Below are 24,939 nucleotides of genomic sequence, written 5' to 3'. Positions count from 1 at the left end.
AATAACAGGTTTACAGTAAACCATACTGGAAACTGTTATTGCAATATCGTATCAATATTGGTCCATGGAAAATAATCGGATTTCAGTCAAAATGTCAACATTGTGCATCCTGTTTAGCTCAGATAGGTACAGTATTGTTTGCCTGATATCAAACTGAACTGTCAACTTGTTGTGATCTCGTTATTATTTCCATCTTTACTCTGACTTTGCCTACACTCTAATCAATTTCCATGGGGGGGGGGGGGGGGGGGGGGGATTCGATTGCCCCTAACCAATCACTAGAGACCGCCTTGATCTGACGTCATTTTAAGTAGACACTGATGCATGGCCATGCCAAGTTGCCAACACAAAATTATCTCCCCTTTGAATAAATACTTTCAAAGCAGAGCGCTGTTCGGATTTCAACGTAATTGGTGCTTTTACTCGATTTAGAACAGACTTGATAGCTGCGTCTTGTTATCCTTGGTTCCAGCGCACAGCTTGACATTGTTTGACAAGAGCATTAGTCCCACCCAAGGTGCTGATTGGATAATCACTTTTTCAACAGAGAAGCCGCTGTTTCATGTCATGATTCCAGACCAGAACCAGTCAGCTCGCTGGAGTGAGTGAATTCACAGGGTTGGACTCAGGCACAGTGCAGCCATAGTCATTTATTATTGAAGATGGTGCCTCTTAGGCTGTAGGACTACATACTGTACTACATGTCTGACTTTGTTTACATGTTGCTTCATGTCTTTCCGTATTTCCCTTCTTTTTTTTAAAAGAGCAAATTTGAATAAATCAAATCAAACAATACAGAAATACTTTTTCCGTTGCAATTTACAATGATTTGTTATAGTCAGATCTTTTCGTATTATGAATGTTTCTCAGAAGAGAAAAATAATTGTGGGCTCTCTCTTTTGTTTGTGAAAAGTCCCAGGGGGGTTTACAGGGTCGGGGGGGTTTGGGGCTCGTTGGCTGTGGTACAGTACAGTGTCCCACCCCACCCCACCCCACCCCTTCAATTGAAGTGAAACATACTGTTCGCCGCCATGGATAGGGAAGAGAGATGGAGAGAGAAAATGAGGAAAACAGGATACATAAATATAAAAGATCAAAGAGGAATTCAGAGGAAAACAAGACAAACTACTTACAAATAGGAACAATTATATGGAGAGGAGAGGAAACATAAAGAACATACTGTTAAGTGTGGTGCTTTCTGGATCGCAGTGCACTGGCATATAGCTGCAGTCTCCACCAGGACTCGACATTTAATACAATGACTGCTGCGCGACACAGCACGCACTCCATAGCCTACACACATGCTGCAATACTCACATTTAATACAAACACTGCTGCGTGTAACACATTATACCACATACTGTACACACACATAAACCAACACACATACAGTCACTCTTGCACGTAAACAAACGATAATTAACTCACGACGACGCACGCCTACGACACACATGTACACGTATGCGCACGTGTGGTCCTTAGCGGACACACACACACACACACACACACACACACACACGCACAGACAAACTTTTAATTCAGTTCCCTGGCTGGTGCCAAAACCACATTGTTATTTAATCTTTATCTGTTCCCATCTCCCTGGTCTTGATTAGACTGTCTCAACCCCCCCCCCCCACCCCTCCTCTCTCCTTTTCCCCTTCTTTCCTCCTGTGCCTCTATACTCTTCCCTCCTTTTTCTATTCTTATATCTCTCTCTCTCTCTCTCGCCCTACCCTTCTCTATTCACTCTGCTCTCTGTTTGTGGGGCCTGGATTTGGGATATAATGTAAATAGGCTATATGTGGTCGCTCGCTGTCGGGGAGAAACCTTCTACATGTATGTCCAAAACCGTTACTTTTCAGGAAATTGAAACAAGAAACCGAGATCCTTCATCCAATTATTAGTCTTAATTTTTATTTAGACTTTCCACTTTCAACCTGACATATAAACTTTTTTTTTTTAATTCTATCAAAATGTTTGTTTTTTTTTAAAGGAAAAAAGAGTAAGCTAAAATAGCCGATCTACTAGCTCACAATGCTGAGCTTGAGCTGTTGTTTTGGGGCATTAATTTATGAAAAAAAATTTAAACAAAACACAAGTTGAAATATGGAGAATAAATATGTTTCTGCCCAACAGTGACGACTTGTTTATTAATACCTTATAGGATGCATAACCACCTATGCCTCGCTAAACATCACAACTCCAAAAGCACACTATTCAATGTCGTTATGCATGATGCTTTGTCCAAACTTAAAAACTGCAAAACACTCATGAACATACTTAAAACACAACGGAAACAACGTGGCTGGAATGACACAAAGAAGAAATAATGGTACGGGGGAGGCGGGGGAGTCAGCGTGGAGAATGATTAGAAATGTAACTTCACATGCTTTTCTAGTGAAGCTGACCGGATAAGATCTGCTATATCCAAGTGTTGTTCTGCTGGTAACGATGGCAATCCTGACTGTAGTGTGTGTGCGTGCGTGTGCGTGTGCGTGTGCGTGTGTGTGTGTGTGTGTGTGTGTGTGTGTGAGAGAGCATGCATTTGTGCATACGTCTACGAGTGGAGAACACATTCACTCATATGCATGCAAGCAAGCGTAGGAGATTAAACAGATTAACCGTGAGCCATTCATGCTAGATGAGCTTGGATTGACATACACATGCACACACACTCATAAACACTCACACACACACACACACACACACACACACACACACTACAGAGGCAGAGATCAGTACACCTGTGGGCCAGTGGCACACTCCAAGCAGGCTGCCAGCCAAGTCTGCACTATGCCACACACACACACACACACACACACACACACACACACACACACACACACACACACACACACACACACACACACACACACACACACACACACACACCGTGAAGATGGCCCTCCTGAGTGCCGTGGTGACAAGTTGTATACGAGAGCAAAGGCATTCCTCACTCCAGTGAGGCGCTGTGCTCTCCTCTCTGCTCCCAGGCCAAGTGATTAGGAGTCTCTAATCAGTAGAGGCTCTGAAAGGACAGTATCTACCAGTGTTTCATCTCCCCTCTCCCTCCGTCTCGCTCTCTCTCTCTCTCTCTCTCTCTCTCTCTCTCTCTCTCTCTCTCTCCTGCTCACTCTCTCCTCTCAATGACAATGTGTCTCTAGATGATAAGTATTCAGAGTGTATCAGAGAGAGAGAGAGAGAGAGCGAGAGAGAGAGAGAGAGAGAGAGAGAGAGAGAGAGAGAGAGAGAGAGATGTATGATGGTATGACCAGCAGCTTTCAACAGAGAGCATCATTGTCCTGGCAGACTGGGGAGTGACCTACAGGTGTGGCTTTACCCCAGCTGCACCAGAGTCTGACATGGTGTGTGTGCGTGCGCGCGTGTGTGTGTGTGTGTGTGTGTGTGTGTGTGTGTGTGTGTGTGTGTGCGTGTGCGTGTGCGTGTGCGTGTGTGCGTGTGTGCGTGTGTGTGTGTGTGTGTGTGTGTGTGCGCGTGTGCGCGTGTGTGTGCATGAGCATGCGTGCGTGCCTGTGTCAGTGTGTGAGTGTGCACGTAAGCATAAGCATATAAGAGAATAACTGAGTGAGTGAGTGAGCCAGCCAGTCAGTCAGTACAAGTCAGTAGACTTAGACAACCCACCAGTCAATCAGTCAGTCAGTCAGTCAGTCAGTCAGTCAGTCAGTCAGTCAGTCAGTCATTTAGTGAGTCTGCAAGTCAGTCAATACGTCAGTCAGTCAGACTACCAGCCAGTTAGTAAAACAGACACACAGTCAGTCAGTCAGTCAGTCATTCAGACTGCCAGTCAGTTAGTAAATCAGCCAGTAAGTCAGACAGACAGACAGACAGACAGACAGACAGACAGACAGACAGACAATCAGTCGGTCAGCGAGCCAGCCAGGCTGAGTAGACCAAATACTTGAAGGTGTTCTTGAATACTTGATGTGATTCCATAGAAACAGGCAGTGTACACTCAGCTTTTACAGACTATAACCATATCAGATAACGTTGCCCTGTGGGACAACTTAAGTGATGGTGTCAAACTGGGAATTTAACAAGGGGAGATGATGATGAGCACATAAATCTTCCCTATAGAATCTATCCCTTCCAAAGGAACTGAACTTGCATTTTTTTTTACCTTCTTTTACCAAGACTGATGTCACTCCTCTCCTGTGCCTTTTTTTTACCCACTTAATCCCTATTCTGAGGCCAACATTCAGCGAAAATAGCAGATCTGCGTTGCCACGCACTGTGAGCTTGTAGATCGGCAATTTTTGGCCAGGATATTTAGTGTAGAGAAAAAACAGGAGGGGGCCTAGTATAGAGCCCATGGGATCAACCAAGTATAGGGTTTAAGTCATAGACCGTGAAAAGAATATGGACAGCGTCACGCCATTGGTTTCTACAGACCGTAAATGGAGCCTATTTTGCAGCGATTTCAAATCCGGCATCTTTCTATATCCGGTTGATATCCCATCCAAAATGCAAACGGAAATGAATGCTATTGGCTGAAACCGCAGCGAGGGCGGGTCTTCACTCGGTAGAACCAGTAGAAACCCTAGAAACATACCCTACTTTATAATAAATGTTTAAATAAATGGGACCATAATTTACCAACACGCTAGAGATGCGCGGATCGCGGTTTTAGCCGCGGTTGCCGCAGTTAACCGCAGTTTGGGTGGATTTGGGTCAATCAAATATAATGATTAATTAATATTGGATAAACCGCGGGTGAAATAATGCGGGAATTAAATTAATGATATCAATCTATAGACCTACAATAGCTTTTAAAAAGCACAAAATTTCACTGTGTGCGTTTGTAGTATTTTAATATTACGTCATTTTACACCAGGCACAAAATAGCCGCTCACTACATGTTGCTTTGCAGCCGGCCAGTGTTGCCAGGTTGCGACAACTTGCGAGAGAAATAAGCAGCCAGGTCTATGAAAACAAGCCCACAACAAGTGCCAAACAAAAGTCGCTTATAAAAAGCTTATAAAAAGCCGACATGGCAACAAAGTGGTTGAAAGCGAAAGTAACTCAATGAACTGAATGAAGACGTGCGCTTGTAGTTACCATGGTTGTGGATTGTATACAGTCACTGCATCGCGACAGTGGTGAGTGACATTGTTTATAAGAAAACTAACGTCAGGAAAATAACAATTATTTGGTGCGGTTGGTGCGGATCTATAAATAGGATGATATAATTACCGCGGGTGGATGGCGGATGGATAATGAACTTGTTAACGCGGATTTGGGTGACAAAAAAAACCCATCCGCGCATCTCTACAACACGCATATTATCCTGGTGATTGAAAGAAGACTTTAAACTAGCGACTGGAAGCATATAGTATTTATGACAATGTTTATTATGGTAATAAAATCAAGTGTAAAAGCAAACCCATCCGCTTGAATAGAGCCTAATTGCTTCTGCAACCAGCAGGGGTGAAACAGCGGTGAAACAGCGGTGAAACAGCGGTGAAACAGCGGTGAAACAGCGGTGAAACAGCGGTGGAACAGCGGTGGAACAGCGGTGGAACAGCGGTGAAACAGCGGTGAAACAACGGTGAAACAGCAAGACTACTGGCCATTCATATGAACTGTCAGTGTCACACTTCCTATATAGCCGCAATTTACAAGCCGGATGCTAGCCCCTTGGTTTAAGTACTACAGTAAGTTCCTTGGCGAATACATACAGATGTAACTAAAATGAACATTTACACCCATTGATGGCACCGTGGCTAAGATGTGCATCTGTGGAACCACATGAACCAACTGCAGTTCTCTAGGACTGAGCCCTTCCTTGTCTCCCCATTCTGTTTCTCTCCCTCCCTTCCTACAGTCCATCTTTTTTTGGCTTTGTGAAAACAATTAATGCAAATGATTGATCATATGTCACTACGGAAACACAGGTAAGATAATTGTAGGTTAATGCAGGTGTGTTTAATATCGCAGTCCCCCATATTGACTCATTGACCCCATTTCAAATGATTCTGTCCTAGGGACCTATTATTATAATTATTATTACTCAAATGTAACCACTTAAACCCTATTAAAAAGGTTCTACAAGCTTGCAGATCAGCTATTTTTGAAACCTTTCGTTGTCATGCCCAAAATAGCGACGCCAGTGTTAAAGTGGCTAAATCAAATTGCCTAAATGTCATAATTGTACCTGATTAGTGATAAATAGGATCAAAGCGGTGATATTGAAACATAATTGTTACAATAGTCATACAAAAGTCAGTCAGCCAGTCAGTCAGCCAGCCAGCCAGCCAGTCAGTCAGTACAAGTCACTAAGACATACATAAATACATAAGTCATCATGTAATGTAACAATTTTCCTAGGATTACAAAATCAGCGTAAATCACCATTGGAGCAAGAAGGAATATGGTAGAATCGTGGCATGAAACAGGCCTTGTCAACAACCACAACACTACTGCATGAAGCAACAAACAAATGATTCCATTTAAAGTCAGTTAACTCAACCCATTTGAGAGTGAGACACGCAATACTTAACAGCACTACTGATACGTTGTGTGTTTGCAATGCGTGCTAGAACATACAAGTAGACCCACACACAACCTCACTGACACTGCTACCCCCGCTGACCTTGACTGGGTTATGAATGAACAGTAGGAGGAGGATTCGCTGGTGTAAAAAAAATAAGAAGAAGAAGAAAGAAGAGGGAAAAATATCACAAAGCTTAACATTCAAACGTCGCTACTTTGCAGAAATGTGCAAGAGAGAGAGAGGGCTCGTTGTTCTTGAAATCTTTCTTAAAAGACAAAAGAAAGAGAAGATGATGGGAGAGAGGAAGAGAGAGAGAGAGGGGGGAGGGGGGGGTGTTATCAACTGATCTGGTGTCTGTCTGTCGGACTGTCACACACCTTGCGGTGGTGAGCCCAACGGATTGTTTTATGATGACATATCCACAGTGCCTCCAGGGCCACCTGACATTCCTCACTCTGACCCTCCTCATATCTCTCCTCTCCTCTCCAGCCCTCTCCTCTCTTCTCCTCTCCTCTCCCTCTTAGACACTTCTCTCACCTCTGTCTATTTCCCTCAGTCTCTCTTCCTCAGACTCACCCCTCTCGTAACCTCTCCCTTCCCTGGCTTTACTTAAAATTCTTCTCCTAGAATGCTCTCTCTCTCTCTCTCTCTCTCTCTCTCTCTCTCTCTCTCTCTCTCTCTCTCTCTCTCTCTCTCTCTCTCTCTCTCTCTCTCTCTCTCTCTCTCTCTCTCTCTCTCTCTCTCTCTCTCTCTCTCTCTCTCTCTCTCTCTCTCTCTCTCTCTCTCTCTCTCTCTCTCTGCCTTTTCTCTCCCTCCCTCCATCTCTGTCCATGAGCTGCAGATCAGCACCTCCTGTCCTCACAGACCAGACACAGTGTAACCAGATCAGGACTTTTACAAACTTTTTCAACCAGAGGCGGGACCCCCGATTTCTCATCATTTACTCTCTCGCCCTGGGAACCAGACTCAATAAAAAAGTAATGGTTCTCTCGCAAGGAACTATGAGAAATAGAATTACACTTTATGGATCCTGTCCAATATTGAAAAGTAATGTATATAAAAGAAAATGTATATAATAATAAAAGAAAATGTATATAATAATAATAGGATCATCGTCATCATCATCATTATTATTATTATTAATAATAATAATGTTGTATTTCCACCAGTAATTGCTGTTGTTAAATTAATTTGCTGGATGATAATGACTAAAGCTATTTCTAATCTTAAACTTAAAAAGTGTGCTTTACTTTGTTTATTTTATCACAATATATAGCCGATACTTTTTGAAACATTTACCTCAGTGGTACAACTGAATATTCTCCAATGTACCACTCAATATTTGACATACAAAAAAATGACAATGGCCATAATAACACATGGGTGAAAAGCCGGTAATGAAATAGAGAAATGTTAAAGGTCTGGTCAAGCTAACATCAGTGTTGCCAGAATCTCAGAGAGAAACAAGCAACCGGGTCTATATGAAAACAAGCCCAAAAGAAATGTATAAATCTATATTCATCAGCTTTTTGAAAACAGCCGATCTACAAGCTTACAGGCATTGTGAGTTTGTAGATCTGCTATTTTCAAAAAAAGTCCCTGGCACCAAATATTTTCAGATGGAGCGCTTAAGGGACAAATTAAATACATTAAGTAATTTGGGGGTCCTTGACATAAAAATATTTGAGAACCACTAAATTAAAAAAAAAAAAAAAAATATATATATATATATATATATATATATATATATATATATATATATATATATATATAAGCCCAAATATGCAACTACACTTTAGAAACAAGCCCAAAAAACTGTAACCACCAATATTTACAAGCAACTTTACAGAAAAAGAAGCCCAAATTCGCTTATAATAAGCCGTCATGGCAACACTGGCCAACACTCATTCAATCTTTCATTTTCTGTCAACTGACACATTTTGACATTATTATGGACTATGATCCTCCAACACGTGGTATAAATACACATAAACCCACTTACCACCAGAGTCCAATGATATTTACGGGGCAGAGCAAGATGAAGAACAGGGCAAGTTGGATTCGTGATAGTGGGATCGTCATGGTGTGAACGTAGCAAATCCTCAAGGGAGAATGATCGACTCACCCCAAAAAGTTTTAAATTAACAGCCCGGACAACGCCGATCAATGCGGTGATTTTTTTTGGTGTGAAAAACATGGGATCATCCGTGCGGTGGGTTCTTAACTGCTACGATCCAGCAGCACTACAGCCGACTCATAATGCGGTCTGTCTGCAAAGTGCGCAAGAAGTCAATCACCCAACTCCGTTTCTTTCAGGCGCATCCTACTTAGCAGTCGACTTGGTCAAGAGGTTACCAGAGAGAAATCTGTGACCGAATGCGTCGTTAACGACTTCATTGTCCTTATAGCTGTCTGTGATCGGAGCACACCGCTGAATGTGAAGCAGATCCTGAGAGAGAAATAGAGAGAGGTGACGCAAAGCAATAGTATAAACCCTCTCCTGACTGCAAAATACCCAAATTCCAAGAGCGCAGAGATTTAGATCTGGCAGTGAGGACACTTAGAGCCCCGCGGCGGCTGATGGAATGAAGCCAGACTTTTGGGGCAAAAAAAAAAAAAAGTGAAAGCAAATCAAACTAGAAAAAGTGCTCCTCGGAGCGCAGGTCTCCGCCAGGTCAGGTAGGTTATTGTGGGCCAGCATGTTCAGAATTCGCCAATCAGGATGGAATATGAAAAATCAGAGGAGCAGTCTTGATCACTTGACTACAGAGATAATGTATACCAATTTGCTTGATGTTTGGACAAAATTTGTAGGAGTAATGTATATATTTTTTGTTGCAAAAATCGGCCTCCTGGTGGCGCTATAATAGGGCAATGTTAAAAGGGTGGCATTTGTCCCTCAACGTAGTGCGAATGTGCGTGCAGTTTCACCGCAATCAGACGCTGTGTTTATGATTTTCCGCATTTTGTTCAAAACTGGCCACTCCTGCAAACTTTAGATGTTAATCTTAGCCAATCAGGATGGAATATGATAAATCTAACGGATCCTTCTTGATCACATGACTATAGAGATCATGTGTACTGATTTGCGTGAAATTGTGATTAAATCTGAAGGAGTAATATAAAAAAATGTGTATTACATAATCCGGCCTCCTGGTGTCGCTAGAAAAGTCAGATGTGAAAAATGCAGGGCAAAGCTTTTTCCTTTGCCTCTAGGGAGTGCGCATACAAAGTTTTACACAGATCAGTGCAGTTATAGGTAAAAACACGAATCGGCCCGTTATAGCGCCACCATGAGGCTGATTTGAACCTCGGTGTGCAAAACGGAAATCGCACACTGTGTTTATGATTTGAGGCTTTTTGTTCAAAACGGAGCACGGAGCCAATCAGGATGGTATATGAAACATCTGAAAGACCTGTTTCGTTTAATGACGATAGAGATACTGTGTACCGATTTGCATGATGTTTGAACAAAATGTGCTGTCAAAAAGTGTGTTTTGTTAAAATCTGCCTCTTGGTGGCACTATAACAGGCCGATCTGAAAAAATTGGGGCAGAGGTTCTGCTCTGGCATCCAGGGAGTGTGTGTACAGTGCACAGTTTCGCTGTTAAATTTCGAGCGGCCCAATGGTGCCGGAGATTAGCTGGTCAGACTCACACACACGCATACACATGCACACTCACTCACTCACGGACGGACAGGGTGCAAAACATAGTCTCGGCCTGGCGGAGACAAAGAGTCCACAGAGAGGAGCAGACCTAAAGTTCTGTATTATGTTGACGTGCACGGGACACAATGTCACAGGAGATCTTGGTCTACTCCTGGTGCTGTGGGTTGGATGTCCATATGTACGCCCTATGGTCAGTGTTGCCATGTCTGCTTATTATAAGCGACTTTGGGCTTTTTTTTATGTAAAGTTGCTTGTAAAAATTGGTAGGCGTTTTTTTGGGCTTGTTTCTAGTGTATTTACTTATTTGGGCTTGTTTCCTAATGTTGTTTATAAACCAGTGTTTCTCAAACATTTTCATGTCAAGGACCCCCAAATTGTATGTATTTGTCTGCGGACTGAAAATATTTTGTGCCATGGGACCCGTGTACCAGATTTGTGTTGTTAAAATATTCCAGAATGTTCTAATTCTTTCCAAGATTCTTTTGAAAACAACAGATTTACAAGCTGACAACGCGTCGCGGAATCTGCTATTTTCAGATAGCCAATGTATATAGGTTTAAAAGTGCTCATGTGGCCTATAGTTGCTTCTTTTGGGCTTGTTTGCACCTGGTTGCTCGTTTCTCTCGCAAAATCTGGCAACACTGGCTCTGGTTCACACCGGCCACAGGTAGTAGGGGCGTCAAAACGCGCACAGACTCTGTACTACAGTCAGTCTGTGCGAGAGTGTATTTTCCTTGGATCATAGAGAGAGAGAGAGGAAAAATGCACTCATCTTCCACCTTAAGGGGTGACGTCGCTTCGGGCAAAGCGAAATCCTCGCTGTCACTCAGAAAAGAGAAAGAAACTGCAATTAGTTTTCAGGAGGACCTTGGCTGGGAGCAGAAAAGTAGGCTTTCAGGGGTGAAGGCGAGTCAAAGCCATACACATGGGGGTGGAGAGATAGAGGGAGAGAGAGAGAGAAAGAGAGCGAGAGAGAGAGAGAGTGTGTGTGTGTGTGTGTGTGTGTGTGTGTGTGTGTGTGTGTGTGTGTGTGTGTGTGTGTGTGTGTGTGTGTGTGTGTGTGTGTGTGTGTGTGTGTGTGTGTGTGTGTGTGTGCGCGCGCGCAGTGGTGGAAGAAGTACTCACATATTTTACTTAAAAGTAAAAGTAGCAATACCACAATATAAAAATACTCTGTACAAGTAAAAGGCCTGTGTTCAAAATACCTATTAAAAGTAAAAGTACAAAAATGTTTGAAAATAGATCTATAAGCTCGCAACGCGTCGCCTATGTATTTTATACATAGGCTATTACACATTTACATGTAGATCGGCTATTTTCAAATAGCCTATGTATACAATAGGGCTGAAGTGGTTAATGTAGGTTTTATGATATAATAATCTGCAAAGTAACAAAAGTTTTCAAATAATCGTAGTGGAGTAAAAGTACAATATTTGTCTCTGAGATGTGGAGTAGAAGTAAAAGTGCTGAAAGTACTTTACTGTGTGTGTGTGTGTGTGTGTGTGTGTGTGTGTGTGTGTGTGTGTGCGTGTGTGTGTGTGAGAGAGAGTGAATGTGCGTGTGTGCGCGTGTGTCAGGGTTCACACACTGCCATAGTAGCTATGTTTACGGTAGAGCAGAAATCAGAGATTATGGAATGAGGTGAGATCAGCACAGGTGTGTGTGATAACACATTTCTGAGATGTGCCAATAGTCTATATCGGATGATAAGACAGGTATGCTGGAATGAAACACTGGATCCCTTTTCATCTGCTGTTCTGGCTACAGGGGCTTGTTGTTGTCACCGAGGTTAATTTACATCCTTTTATGCTGAGGACAATGATGGAAACGAGTTAGGTTTTGTTTGTTTTTCTTTTAATTTGATTAATGCCAGTTGTCTAAAATGTACACATAGTCATTACATGTTGTACCCTTTCCACAGTGTTGCTCCTCCCTCCCTCAAGGGGAATTATTTGGAAAATTGTGCAGCACTGATGTCAGCTGGGGAGACTCCTATTGTGTCTGCACTGCAGCCACCGCCACCAATAAGGAAACCATGCATCATCTCATCTCATATGGTTAAACAATAGGCCTGCACTGTTGCTAGGACGCATGCATTTGTGCACAGGCCGTTGCATGTGCAACCATCATTGTGCGTGCGACGTGCGTGCGTGCATGCCACGTGTGTGTGTGTGTGTGTGTGTGTGTGTGTGTGTGTGTGTGTGTGTGTGTGTGTGTGTGTGTGTGTGTGTGTGTGTGTGTGTGTGTGTGTAGCCTGGTGGGTAGTATTATTACCACCTATCTGGCCAAGGGCACATCCATTGAAATCCAACACCTCTGTTCTGCTGTCGCCCATAAAAGCCCATGACATCCCACTTCGTTCCTACACAGTGATGCAATCAATCACAACTGTAACACAAGGCAAAAGAGACACAGTCATGTTCCACTATAATCATGGAGGCATTCAGTCGGTTACATTCATTCTGAGATGCCTATACCTCCAAATCCTCACCTTAAACCTCACCTTAAACCTCACCAGTACGCTCCTAAGCCTAATCACTGTTAGCTCGTGGGCCCCTTCATACGCCCTCACAACGTGTGGGCCAGTGGTATAACACAAGTAGCACAAGGTCACAGAGTAGCCTCTGTCAGTGGTGGTTCTCAAAGTGGGGTCCCGGGACCCCTTAGGGGTCCTTGAGGGGAATCCAGGGCGTCCCCAGCAAATGAGGAACAGTTTAAACACTAAAGCCATATATTTCATATTTCGGCTATAAAAACATTGTCGATCTACAAGCTCACAATGCATCGCACCGAGCTTGTAGATCGTCTATTTTTGAGAAATCGTGACAAACCTATCAATTTGGGGATCTTTGACATGAAAATGATTGAGAACCACTGTCTTCCCGGATCATACAGGTGGTCTGGCAAGTTTAGCCCATTGATTATACGACTAACAATACAATATACTTGTTGCCAACCATTTTTCAAAGCATACCGTAGTTTGTCTGCCATTGGATTCCATTCATTTCAGTATGGTGCACTTGCTTGACATAGATAATCCAACACACTCACTGTGCCGCTATTTTCTATTGTCAAAGTTAGGTTTTCATTGCTTTTACAATTTGAGTCAAACATAGTAGTCCCTGATGAAAAGATTGATTTACAAACTAAACGCAAACATCTATCAACTGCGAAGTTTAGCCAATTTTGACTAAGTCATTTCATTTGGAAATGTTGTAATGACTATGGAGAAAATATTTTTTTCACTAATGGAAAAATGGTCTATGTTATACGTATATAATATATGGACAAAGCTGTGAATAGACAGTGTGTCTTCTTACAGAATTCAAAGCTTGTGATTGAGACAAATGAATTGGCTTTTTACCATGTGGCTGTCCAATCCATCTAGAACAGGGTTGTATGTATATATATATCTGTCCCTTCAAATCACGGCTCATGCAGCTACGTGCATGACATCACAAAACACAAGCACTTCCAGCCACAAAATCCTGCAGTGGCTAGTGAAGTAAAAGTCAAACTTTTGAATGTTCTGTCATAGTTGAATATCTATGCATGTAAAATTAAAATAAGGTTTTCGGTGAATCTCTTTGTTGCGCCAACATTGTTCTTGTGGATCGGAAAGATAAGGTCGCTATTTCCATTTGGCCGAAGGAGACATACCGTGACCACACAAGTCTACAGTGTACATGCCCACAAACTGCCTGTTTGTCACTGCCGGGAAGGACTGTGCTTCATATTACTATTCATCACCATATTATTTTTCACAATACTGTATTGATTAGCCAGTATCAATACGGGACTAAATGTTCTCCAGCACTACGCCACAGACATTTGTCTCTGTTTATCTGTTGTTCATGCACGCACGTTGCCATACCCCGCAGGGGTCCAAAGTGAGAACACAGATCACAACACACTTTGTGATGTAGTGATTAGAAAAAACAATATAACAAGAAAAATACATTGATAACATATCTGGAAATACCGTCATATATTTACTGTGTACTGTCACGCACTGTTGTGTGTTTTATTTCATCTGGCCGTACTCGTGTTTACCTTCTTGTAACCTCATTGTTTTTAGTCTCTTATTTTCACAAAAGCCCTTCTAGCCCTTCATACTTGCATTGGTGTTCTCAGCCTGTCTATGTATACTGTATCAAATAAACCATAATTAAACCATAATAAATACATAATTGTTTCCATCACTGGGAGGGACAGCCCCTCAGCTGCTTATATCCCATTACCCAGAGGGACTGTATTTGCTACCTAGTAGTTGGTGGTCTAACAGCTGGGACACGTCTGATTGAGTATGACAATTTTAGGCAAAATATATGCTTTCAAAGGGGGTATGCATCATACACAGCTGCTTCATACACACAATGCACACCTATTTACTTACCCAACTATCGATAGCTAAAGTTTGGACAAGGTCATGCTGTTACTAAACTCAAAACAATTAGTAAGTATTTATTTATTATTTTCCATACAATTCAACATTTCAAGTTAGATTTCTGTATAGCTTATTAACTATTTGGCCTGCTATTTATTGGCCCTCAATTAGCTGGCACATTAACAACAGGGTTCCTTAACAGAAGCGATACCGCTAACCTTGATGGATAAGATCATTAATCCTTGTTTATTTTATTCTTTGCTATTATTATTGTTGTTGTTGTGGTTATTAATACTGTTATTGATTTATGTTTGGTGTAGTTGTTCGCCCATCTAAAGACTGTCAAGCACCAAACAATGTGTGTATACAATGTTGTATTTTATGGGCCGATGTAGGTATGAGGAGTTTATATTTGTATCTGTGTCCTTTGTTTTGCGGTGTGTCTGAGCTGAGCTGTCTGTGTTTGTGTTGTCTTTGTCATAAAATGTAAAAACCCATTAAAAATATGATTGAAAAAATAATAATTAGTTGACCTGTGAACTGAAACCTTTAACTTTTGCTGTGTTGTGTTGAGACAAACACCGTCATGTCACATGTATAATACATCATATGATGCTGCAGCAGCCAAAAATACAACCACTCATCAACGGAGCAGCTCATCGTTAGACACAAATAAATATCGCTTTTGATCTTAATCAGATAATCAGTTTAAGATGAATGCTGGGCCTGATGTGGGCCAATAATAGGCCCCTGGTTATGTTGTGGTCAATGCGTTTTTCCATCCAACCCCCGCTGTTATTCAGCTTCCAACAATAAACTTCAAAGATGAAATACGGAGCCTTCTCTCGTGCTCCAGGTGCATTCGGGCTACCTCGGTTCAACCGCTGAGACTACTGAGATGAGCCGAACTGAGATGTTGAATTTATTTCCACTTTTATGCCTACAATATGTCTTTTTTACGCTTTTATCACTGGGAAATCTCCATCTCGCAGCGCACGGGGATGAGAAAGCGCATGTAGCAATGTAACAAGGCACCAAAGTCAAGTCTGACATATTGATCCAATGTACACTTTAAGCTTCTCCATTTCAAGCATCCTTCTCAGTTACTTATCACAGTGGTTTTCAGAGTGGGGGCTGCCATGGGGTACCAGGAAGGGGGGGACACATACACATAACCAGAGGCCTATTATTGGCCCACATCAGGCCCGGCATTCATCTTAAACTGATTATCTTATTATGATCAAAAGCGATATTTATTTGTGTCTAACGATGAAAAAAAAAAATTATAAGAAATTATATAGAGAACATTTTTAATTCAATCCAGAAGATGATTGTGCCGGTATGACCTGAGGTCCCTATTTTGCTCATATCATTATTGTCAAAAATGTTGAAATGAAAAAAGCCGATCTACAAGCTCACACCGCATCGAATCACATTTAACAACTGGGGTCCACAGCCAGAGGTAACGGCTATTTGGAATCCTTAGCATGGAAAAGTTTGGGAATCCCTGACATATCGCATTGTTCTCTTTCATGTATTGTACAGGCTATTTGTCTCTCTCTCCTTGGCCGCATTCTCTCAGTTGTTTGGAAGCAAACAGAAGTGACAAATTAGTTAGCATTAAAGCACATTAAATACATACCAAGCTTTTTTCTCTCTCTTCTTTCAGAGAAATTTCAATTCCTCAGAGGGTTAGAATGATCTGATAATACTATAATTATGTGAACTGTACGGCAGCGTTCGTAACAAAGTTAGAAAGTTATGGAAATTGAGTTATCACTGCTGATCTAAATATAACTGGAGCATAGTTGTGAACATGACCACCAGAACACTACAACTCATTGTACTGCTATCCGCTCACTACTCGACTCACTACTCACCCGCTCACTCCCTGTCTGTCTCTCTCCCCCTCCATCTCTATCCCTGGTTCTGTCCATTGGGTGAGTGTGTTTTGTTAGGGAGGTCTGATTCTTCTTCATACTTGGCTGGGGCTTTATGGACAATAAAGATCTGATTTCAAAGTCCGGCAGGGTGTTGGGCCTGGGGCCTTGGCTCACAGCTATAGCTGCCCTGCTGGGAAGAGATACTCCACAGCCCCTATCCAGATGGCTATCAGCCTGAGCACAGTAGATACATATTCCACGGCGGTTCTCAAACATTTTCATGCCAAGGATCCCCAAATTGATATGTATTTGAAAATATTTTGTGCCATACAAGATTTGTGTTGTTAAAATGTTTCCAAATGTTTCCAAATTGTTCACATTTATTTTAAATTGCAGGTCTACAAGTTCACAACACATCGCAACATGATGCATTGAGAGCTTATAGATCAGTTATTTTTGGGCGGTGTAGCCGCCCCTATAAGTGGGGTTGGGATCTCATTAGTATTAGTTTCCTGCACTGTGATTGGCCCAGCTGGCCCAGTTAGCTGTACTGTGGTTGGCTGACTCTATTGGCTGACTCTATTCAGCACTGTGATTGGCTAGCGAGACACATGATGACATTAATAACCTGTAAATAAGATTATGGACTTCCAAAAATCCATTTTTTTGGAAGTGAGCTTCCATCACTATGATGACCAATAAAGATTATTTTCAATAAATGTATTTCTTTTTTGAAGTGAGCTTCCATCACTATGATGACCACTGTGATGACCACACCGCCCACTTCACACTGGGTGTGATTATTAAATAGCCGGGAGGGTTAAAGTGGTTAGACTGATTTTGATGCTAATTGAAGTAATTTTGCTGGGGACCCCCTGGAACCATCTCAAGGACCCATGGGGGTCCCCAGACCCCACTTTGAGAGCCACTGTTCTACTGAATGTGTATGGCTCCCGTCTCAGCCCAAGCTCCATACCTCCCTCATGAACAGAGACTTTCTACAAATTGACTACCAACCTAGAAACAGTGAGTGTTGTCTATAATAATCCGGCCACATGTCTGCTGGGAATAGACACTGAAGGGACAAACGATGCCCTTCAGGTGACTGTCCGCTTGTGAAGGCAGATATGCACAATGCTGTGTAGTCATGGGTTCAAAGCCCAGCCCGTGCCAAGTTTTTCACCTTGATGGGTAGATTCCCTATGAGGTGCCTGGTGATGTGCCAGAAACAGCAGGCCAGCTCCTGTCTGATAGTGAGTATAAGCTTATAGACCATGCTGTATGTTTTAATTGGGTCGAATCCCTTCTCTCATTGGTCACGACTTACGGTTCTCCAAGATCAGTGCCGTGAAGTAATAGAAGTAAAATGACTCAAAAGATTACTTTGGCACCCTCAATCATACAGCTCAGACCTGATATATGTAAACATGCATCTGCATGGGTTTCTATCACATTCTATGCCATGGCCTTGGTTCATTGCTATATGGAAACAACCCCGCAAGATCCAGCATTTGGCTTGTATGGATTCATAAGGCATTCTGCCAAATGGGTCCAAAACCCAGTACTCTGATGGGATCTTGGCTGGGAGGTCTAAACCTATTCCAGCGGATTTCCCCCCTCTGCTTTATATGATATGATAGTATACTGTAGACAGAGAGACAGGGCATATTGTAGCGAAATAGGGAAATTACAACTGACAGTTGAAGAATTGTGGGCATAAACTCAAAACATGACAAATTAGTCACAACAGCACAACAGAACGTTTGAATAGTTACGATGTTTCCTCTGGCATCCCTGGAGTGAGACAATGTTAACATTTGGGCATGTTCAATCAAAGACATTTATCTAATCTCTGTTTACCTAAGTTAAGTTGGCTGTGTACCCACAAGTCTTTTTTTTCACCAGTGCCTGGGTTGACACCTGTACAGTTACACACATTCACACCTGGGCGCTGTCTAGCACACCTATGTGTACTTCTGGTAAGCAGGTATGCTCTTCAAATCAGGATTTCCTCAAATAGCAAACAGCTGGAATGAGGACTGCCTTTGACCTCAGGACAAGAAAGCACGTGGGCAATTTTGCAGCCGATGAAGAATGACAAGCTTTTGACATAAATATGTACGTGCATTTCAGAGAAAAACGCCACTACAATAACTGATTTTAAAGCAAAGATAAGATCTTTTCGACTAAGTATAAATTAGACTTAACCCCATGTGCAACCACACCTATCATACACGCACTACACACACACTTTACGCTGCTTTCATCTGGGCGTGAAATGGATTCCTACTGTCTGCCAGTGCGCACCTCTCAGATCTCTGGAAGTGACTCTCTCTCCTTTTCTTTTTCACTCTCTAACTTTCCCACTCTGCTCTCTCACAAACACACGTGCTCTGTGCCACACATGGGCCGACTTTGCTTTCAGTGAAAAAGTGCTCCTTCAATCCGAGGAAAGTGCCTCCGCCTGTGTGCCGCAAAAGTCCATGAAATGCATTCCCGGGCGATTATCAGCGAAAATGATTAGAAATCCCATCAGACGTAATATTTTATATGCAGAGTTGAATTAGGTCTAAATCAAAAACACATGACGGCCCTAACCTTTTTAAAACAAACCACAGTCATGTCTGGAATCCCCAGGAGAAAGGCATGTTCATGGAATTCCTCCATAACTGGCAGAGAGAGAGAGAGAGAGATTCTATTATAACATATTGATACCGCCCGCTGCCACATGATTTTACATGTCCAGAAACGGAAAGTCTGTTGTGGGGAAAGGAAGAAGAAAATGAAGTTATGTAAAGTGATGGTCTTGTTACAGCAAGCAATGAAGACAAACTTTATCCAGACAACTGCCAGCTACACAGTCAAATTCTCAGTGCTAATATAAACTCTGAGCGTGTAAAAATGGACACAAATGGACAAAATCTGTGTTAAATTAACACTGAGGATTTAAGTGTGTACCCAGAATGGCTGCAATTGTTAATAGAAAGAATAGGTTATGGTATAATGTATACATGTGTTCTCTATCTCTCTGTCTGTCTCTCTCAGGGCTGACCTGATGGTGACCTTAAGAGATCCTGTCATACGTGTCCTCAAATAGGACACATATCATTGTTTTGCATAATATCTCCAGTCCTAATTGTGGTTGTATTTTGAAGCTGTTTGTTTATGAAGGTATTGTTGATGAAGTTCTATTTAGTGTGGACTCTAGACTTTTATTTTGAGTTTCAGAATGCATAAGCTCATTGAGTTTCCATACAATTTTCTTAATAGGTTAAATATGGTATCTTTAATTCATTAGATCAACCAAATACTCTCATTAGTGCAAGTTACCATTCTGAATTCACTTTACGCTTCAGACTGCTGGCTTCCATGACAGGCTTCCTGTTCACAGAGATGCGCGCACACACACACACGCACAGACGCACACACACACACACACACACACACACACACACACACACACACAGTCCTCTGTGGCACAGTCCAGTGTTTCCAGTGCAGATTACGCATTCAGACCATAACGATGTGTTAAAAGTTTTAAATGATTCTGAGATCAGCCCCTCGGCAGCTAATAACACTCCTCAAACAGAGGCACAGCTATTGGAAATGGCTTGTGTGAAAACCTCATAAATCCAATATTGATGTTTGTAAAAGTTTTTTTCGCATTTGAATTCAAAGTTTGGGTTGTGGCTTTATGTGTGGGGGTATGAGTTTCATAGCCCTTGCTGCCAGGGAACCCATTGTTAAGTTTCACAAATATACAGTATGTGAATCAATTGGAATGGCAACTCTTTTTTTCCTTTTTTTTCTCTTCTTCTTCTTTCTTGATTGTGCTGAGAAGCTGACTCCTGGGAGATACATTTCTTGTTTTTTGTTTAACTTATCTGACAGCAGCAATAGTTCATAGCAGACAGGGACAGACATACCTTCCAAATGCATCACATCCAATAATGCATAATGATAACATCACCGCCGAACGTGGGGTTATTAGATTAGATTTGGCCCAATCGTGGTGTGGTGTATATATTCTGGGTGTGGGTGTGGGGTGTGGTGTGTGTGGGGTGTGGTGTGAGTGTGCGTGTGCGCGTGCGTGTGCGTGTGCGTGTGCGTGTGTGTGTGGGGTGTGAACTGACTGATTTTCGTTTGTGATTTAGTTGCGATGGGCTTACAAACACAATGGATCATGCTGATTTGACATGATGATGATTTTACATAGGAAATGTCTGCACATAATGTGTTATACAGTATACAAATTCATGTTAGACACATTTCTGGTTTGCACATATGTTACTATTGATATTCTAACTACTTCTCACAGTTCAGATGTTTGACTGAATAGTAAACTGATGCTATAACCCTCGCCTTCCACACACACACACACACACACACACACACACACACACACACACACACACACACACACACACACACACGTAATTTATGTTCCGTCGTATGACCGAAAATAGCAAGACCTATAAGCTCGCAAGCGCCGCATTTGCAACCCGTTGTGAGCTTATATATCGGCTATTTTCAGCAGGCAACAAGGTCGTTCGATGAAGCATAAATGGGGCTTAACGCACACCACATGCACGCTGACTGTGCAGTCTGATTCATTATCATTACCGGCAGAGCAGTAACTTTGTTAGGACTGATCTTATCTAGTCTGCCCCGCTCACCGTTTGAAAACTCTGGCTTTCTCAGCTCTTTCTTCCTTGTCCAATGTGTGTCTAGAGGGCTTGTGGTGTCGCTGCTCATTTGCAAAGAGGTACACTGTCAAATCCTGAGTGCTCATTCAACTCAGGATTTTAAAGTGTAGCAGTGAAGCTTCCAGATGGCTAGAACACACAGGGAGATGGTCTGGTGATAGTGGTTGCAGATGGTCCTTGATGATGAACTCAGGTCAGCCTTACCTAGTATATACTACTACACCATAGGTACAGGAGCACACACATAGGTGGTACTACACCATAGGTACAGTAGCACACATACTACTACACCATAGGCACAGATATGTGGTACTACACCATAGATAGAGTAGGAATACAAGAACGCCCTGGGTCAAATCTGGCGACCTCGGAACGGTCGCCAGCAGGTATTCCTAATCTTAACCTCAGTAAAACTATGCCTAAACCTAACCTTATTCCTAATCTTAACCTCAGTAAAACTATGCCTAAACCTAACCTTATTCCTAACCTTAACCTCAGTAAAACTATGCCTAAACCTAACCTTATTCCTAATCTTAACCTCAGTAAAATTATGCCTAAACCTAACCTTATTCCTAATCTTAACCTCAGTCAAATTATGCCTAAACCTAACCTTATTCCTAACCTTAACCTCAGTAAAACTATGCCTAACCCTGACCTTATTCCTAATCTTAACCTCAGTAAAACTATGCCTAACCCTGACCTCATTCCTAATCTTAACCTCAGTAAAACTATGCCTAACCCTGACCTTATTCCTGATCTTAACCTCAGTAAAACTATGCCTAACCCTGACCTTATTCCTAATCTTAACCTCAGTAAAACTATGCCTAACCTTAACCTTATTCCTAATGTTAACCTCAGTAAAACTATGCCTAACCTTAACCTTATTCCTAATGTTAACCTCAGTAAAACTATGCCTAACCCTGACCTTATTCCTAATCTTAACCTCAGTAAAACTATGCCTAACCTTAACCTTATTCCTAATGTTAACCTCAGTAAAACTATGCCTAACCCTGACCTTATTCCTAATCTTAACCTCAGTAAAACTATGCCTAACCCTGACCTTATTCCTAATGTTAACCTCAGTAAGACTATGCCTAAACCTAACCTTATTCCTAACCTTAACCTCAGTAAAACAAATACAAGAATACAACAACCGCTGGGGACGAGCGGTCTGCGGGAAAAAAATGGCGGCGAGTGTGTTTTGGGGCGAGCCCTCCGGTTACCTAGAGTAGCATACGCATACGGTACATACATATACTACTAGACCATATGTAAAGTAGCACATGCCACATGCACATACAGTAAGTACTACACCATCGAGCACAGTAGAACACACATACCAAGCCCTCAGGACCGTGATGGATTATTGAGCAAGCCTACGAATTAGTGGCCAAATATGGTATTGCAAGCTTAGCACATAAGGGTTACTACTGCGCATGCTTCTATATAGCCGGAAAAAACGCTAGTGAGCTTGCTCTATTGGCACCAATGTACTTCCGGGTGGAGCATGTGCTGGGTGAGCAACTTGAATTGAAATGAATAGGTGGGGGCAGGGGCGTCCGTTTTTATTTAACTCTATAACATACATATATAATTATACACCATAGGTGCAGTAGTACACATACTGTATATACTACTGCAAAAGAAACACACACACACACACACACACACACACACACACACACACACACACACACACACACACACACACACACACACAGATCAATCATGTACAGTCCAACATTTAGAATGAATGATGTCTGTAAGGCATTAAAACCCTTATGCTGGAGTTACTGAGGTTTCTCTCTTTCTCCCCCTCTCTCTCTCCCCCCCCTCTCTCTCTCTCTCCCTCCCTCTCTCTCCCTCCATCTCTCTCTCTCTCTCTCTCTCTGAAGATATTTGTTCTGTTTTATGTTTCTGTATCAACGTCGTTCTGAATTGGATTATAGATAAAGAGTGTAAATGCTTTGACTGGTGGAGTTAAATTAATGTTGTGATGATTTAAGAAAATAGAGGGTTTTCTTATGAAGTAAAGGGAAGATGGAGCCATAGTACACAATTTCAACCTATGTGCCTCCTTCCCATTCATTCAGGGATGCAACAGAAACATTGAAATGTAATTATTTGGACTGTAATAATATGTAACTCTCTTATTATTTCAATATAATATGAAAAGGGGGAAGTTCTGCTATATATAGTACTGGGCAGGGGAGTTTGTTAGTATATAGCACCATCTTGTGGAACACGTTTAGAGATGTAGTCCAGCTATTTTCCTTGCAATCTGTCATTTTAAAGGACAGTGTGGCATGTTTTGGTCCCTGTGCACTTTATACCATTGTTCTTTCAAATTGATGAAATCACTTTAAAGATTTTTAAGATTCATCTTCAAAGTTAAAGTTTTTGTTTAAAGACAAAAGATTATTTTTGTAAACTAAGCAGCACTTCATTAGTCAATATTGTGTCTGTAGTGGATATAGAGTAGACACAAAATTACATAGCAAATAAGTACGTACTGTTGCAATACTATGGTCCATAAAGAAGAGGAGAACGAAATAGAAGCAAATGACATAATAATAAACATATTTTTCATAACATGGAGCCCTGATGTAATACTGTTACCGAATGTGAGATAAGAAGCAGTACATGACCACAATAAGCACCACCTAGGTACACTTATAACTTACCAGTTGTTTTCATCCTTTGTCATTTGCTGTGTAGCTCTTCGTATAGTTGGATTGGTACATGTTGTAATAGACTGCCTTTTCAACCAGTAAGGGTCTGTGAAAAGGAGTAAGGAAATACTGTCTTGAATACTATTCAACAAGTCAAGGAATCTCATTTTTCCATGCAGTACACAGTATGACCACATAGTGGCAGCACATATACAGTAAACATTGTGTAAGTGTAAGACATGTTTAATTTTCATGTGATTATGTTACAATAATTATTCAATTATTAAAGGACCTCAGTCACCATAGCCATGGACTGTTTCAGCTGCAACAGATTGGCAAGCAGTGACGCAACCTCAATTGTCACTAAATAATAAGTATAAACGTTATTTATATTGCACTTAAGTGTCACGTCCTGGGTCTGTCCCCTGCCTTCCCCATTCTCTGCTTAAACACATCCCACACACTCATAACACCTGTAAGCGGTGGGGGTGCAGAATAGACTCATAGTTCTTCTCAATAACTTTTCAGCCAAACAGTACAGACCAGCACACGTAAACAATGAATGAATAAATCCCCCGGTCCGTCACGCGCTCTCTTCTTCTCTCCTTCCCTCTCTAACTTTTCCCCACAGCGCCCCTAGCGGACACTCTCATACTGAACAGTGGTTATTTCTTATAACATAACAATACCCCATGGCTAAATTTCACTCTTACACACCTGACACTTTATATACTTTATATTATCACCCTCAACACCCTCACTGCCAGGTACCTGAACAAGTGCAAGTACAAGAGAATGAGAGGTAAAAGGTACACTGTAGCCTATAAACTAGAAATGGACCACTGTTGTCTGTGTGATGATTTTTTATTTACTGAAAACAAAGTGAACACTGAACAGCTTTTATTGACCACAGATTCTCCCCAGTCCTCACAGAAGACCGCTCCCCCTGTTGGAATATAATGGCAAACACACCATAAACAAATGGAAGGAATGGGCTAAAATGTGATCTAGCTGGGCGGTATTTTATAACTTTAAAAGTTATTAAATATATATACATATATATTTGTTTGCTTATAAGCTAAATGTTCTCAAATGGAAACAAATCCATTA

The 24,939-nt window shown here is 41.7% G+C and overlaps 1 protein-coding gene across 2 annotated transcripts in view; it reads right to left on the bottom strand.

Moving 5' to 3' along the window:
• wnt6b (wingless-type MMTV integration site family, member 6b) overlaps positions 1–23,915 on the bottom strand; it is a 48,885-nt gene extending 24,970 nt beyond the window's left edge. The window contains exon 1 of one of the 2 annotated variants that reach the window (XM_080412608.1): positions 23,842–23,915. In XM_080412608.1, coding sequence (XP_080268734.1) covers positions 23,842–23,864 — 23 coding nt within the window. In that variant the 5' untranslated portion in view covers positions 23,865–23,915. Of the gene's footprint in view, positions 1–8,513; positions 8,898–23,841 lie in introns of those variants that run through there. The other variant, XM_080412607.1, reaches the window with a different exon arrangement.
• Between the last annotated feature and the right edge of the window lie 1,024 nt (positions 23,916–24,939).

Source organism: Gymnoscopelus braueri (genome assembly GCF_963280865.1).
Source record: "Gymnoscopelus braueri genome assembly, chromosome: 18".
Taxonomy (NCBI): domain Eukaryota; kingdom Metazoa; phylum Chordata; class Actinopteri; order Myctophiformes; family Myctophidae; genus Gymnoscopelus; species Gymnoscopelus braueri.
The sequence above is the reverse complement of the archived record's forward strand: the minus strand, read 5'-3'. Positions and strand labels throughout refer to the sequence as shown.